We start from the raw sequence: 2413 nt of genomic DNA, 5'->3' as shown, positions 1-2413 counted from the left end.
CACCCCGGAGAAAAAGTTTCGCGAGACAGCCAGAGTTTTGAAGAAAAAGAAGAGGAAAGAGAATGAATGCATGCACGCATGCGACGGCATAGAAAAGAGAGATAATTACTACTAATACTAGAGCAGCAGTGAGTCAACAAGAAAACTGGATGGCTCCGATACATAGACTGCACACGCACGATCTTCACATAGATATTCTAACACACTTGATCTATACGGGCGGGCATGCTATCCGTCTATCTATCTATCTATCGATACGAGGTGTGAATTCCTATGATAGAAGAGTCAGGCCAGAGGGCAGACATGCGCTTAGCTTAAGAATGTCTCGTGAACCCCTCCCCCTCTTATTTGTCACCGGCGATCTTGAAGGATAGAAGATCTCTGAGAGAGAGCGCGAGATGTCTACGGAATCTCCTTTGCCCATGGTGGTTGATCGATCATATCGAGGTGTTACGAGACTTGATATCATAGTCGCACTCCCACGGGCCTCATGATCATATATATGTATGGCATCACCATCCTGTTTTTCTCTCCTCTCCAAGAGCAAACCGTCGTTGTTTACTATGAAAAGATAAGGCGAGGGGCTCTCAAGAGACTCCTTCACACCACCCTCTTGCCTATCTCCTTCCTTGCATCCTTATATAGAGAAAACTCACAAGCCGCCGTCCTCATACGCGTAACCGAGACAGATCTGACAGAAGCAGATGGCCCCCATAGTCGTTAACGCCATCGGCAAAATCTTGCGAATTCTACAAAAGAAAAAAAGGAAAGAGACATCGATACACACACATACACGACATCGAAACTCCGTGACGCAGGAGACGCACCACCACCATAACTATCTAGAGTAGGAACATAAATACATATAGATAGATATAGACCGTATGGGCATGTAGATATAGATAGACATATAGATACGACAGCCGAGAAACTTGCCAAGTAGATAAGAAACTCGGTAGGCATTGAGAGACATGTATGTACATGTGTAGATATGACTATAATGAGCCATGGGAGGTGAGACAATTACCCCTATCTAGTTCGATGAAAACTTCCATCTAGTTCGCTTAGGTCACTAAAGCTACTGTGATTATACGACAATATCCACATAGCTATACATACATACATAGACATACATACATACATACATACATAGACATACATACATACATAGACATACATACATAGACATACATACATACATAGACATACATACATACGACCCCCCCCTACAGAGGACCACCCCTTGTCTGCCTCTCGATCTATAACGCAAGTGTCAGACAGACACGATAAAATCTCTTCCGCCTGACGAGAGGCAACACTCGATACACTCGGAGAAAGAACTTCTTCTATTGACCAGGGCCAGCAGAAATCCATCGTATGCGACGGAGAGGAAGAGAAGACGAAGTCCAACTTTATCTTCTTCGTGAAGAACGATCCGTGGCACATGCCTTTCATACGTGAGGAAACACCAGACAGCATATGCGTGTATATGTATCAAAGATACCCATCATATAGACAGCCATATACAGACAACTGAGAAGAAGAAAAAAACGAAGAGGTAGACAGCTAGATAGATAGATACACTGAAGATAATAGATAGACAACTGAAGAAAGATAGATAGATAGATTGAAGATAGATAGATTGAAGAGAAATGGTTAGACAGGTCGCTGAAAGACCGATAGATGGAGAACACGAAGACGAACCGAATTCCGGAGAAGAACGAAGAGAGCGCTGTGAACAGAATAGTGAAAGCGAGATAGCCTTGGGAAGCGACAAAAGCGGCGAGGCCTAATTTAGTATCTAAAAGACGTGGAGAGACATGATCGCTGTGAGGATCATAATCGGATAAAACAGTTGGGTCATGAGCGATAACCGCAGCCACGCATCCTCCGAAGAAGGGTGGGAATGCCATCGCCTGCAAAACATAAGAGCCGTAAATAGCGGAAGTAGTAGACATAGACATACATAGGCACACATAGACATACATGGATATATATAGATACATATTCAGACACAATCAGATATGCATGCATACATATATAGTCAGACATCCTCATACATAGACATGCATACGTGTTCATGAATCTATCTTCATACATATACATAGAAATCTTCATACGTAGACATACGTAGATACAAAGGGGGCTGTGTGTAGCCTGCGCGACCAACCTTGCCAGAAGTCGGCTAAGTTGAGCTAGAACTATGAGAAGTAGTCAAAAAAGAAGAGATTACAGGAGGTACAGTCCACTTGGTCTTCTCATGAGATGTCGAGCTAAGAAGTACGGAGAATGAAGAAGGCGAGATCTGGAGAAGAGACGATGGGTCTTGCTCGGCCTTCATGAAAAATACAAGGTAAGAATCAAGGAATACTCCTTACCTAAGAGATCTGCCGGACTAGATAGATAGAGAGAA

General features: G+C 43.3%; 1 protein-coding gene across 1 annotated transcript in view; it reads right to left on the bottom strand.

Moving 5' to 3' along the window:
- The window catches only part of CSUI_003430 (uncharacterized protein), an 8831-nt gene that overhangs the window by 193 nt on the left and 6225 nt on the right, over window positions 1-2413 (bottom strand). Inside the window, exons 2-3 of the mRNA XM_068063628.1 lie at window positions 1705-1916; window positions 657-749 (exon numbers count right to left, since the gene is read on the bottom strand). Coding sequence (XP_067924399.1) covers window positions 1861-1916 — 56 coding nt within the window. The 3' untranslated portion in view covers window positions 657-749; window positions 1705-1860. The remainder of the gene's footprint in view (window positions 1-656; window positions 750-1704; window positions 1917-2413) is intronic.

The sequence above is a fragment of the Cystoisospora suis genome (genome assembly GCF_002600585.1).
Source record: "Cystoisospora suis strain Wien I chromosome Unknown contig_1527, whole genome shotgun sequence".
In the NCBI taxonomy this organism is placed as follows: Eukaryota; Apicomplexa; class Conoidasida; order Eucoccidiorida; family Sarcocystidae; genus Cystoisospora; species Cystoisospora suis.
This window is presented reverse-complemented; position numbering and strand designations above follow the sequence as displayed.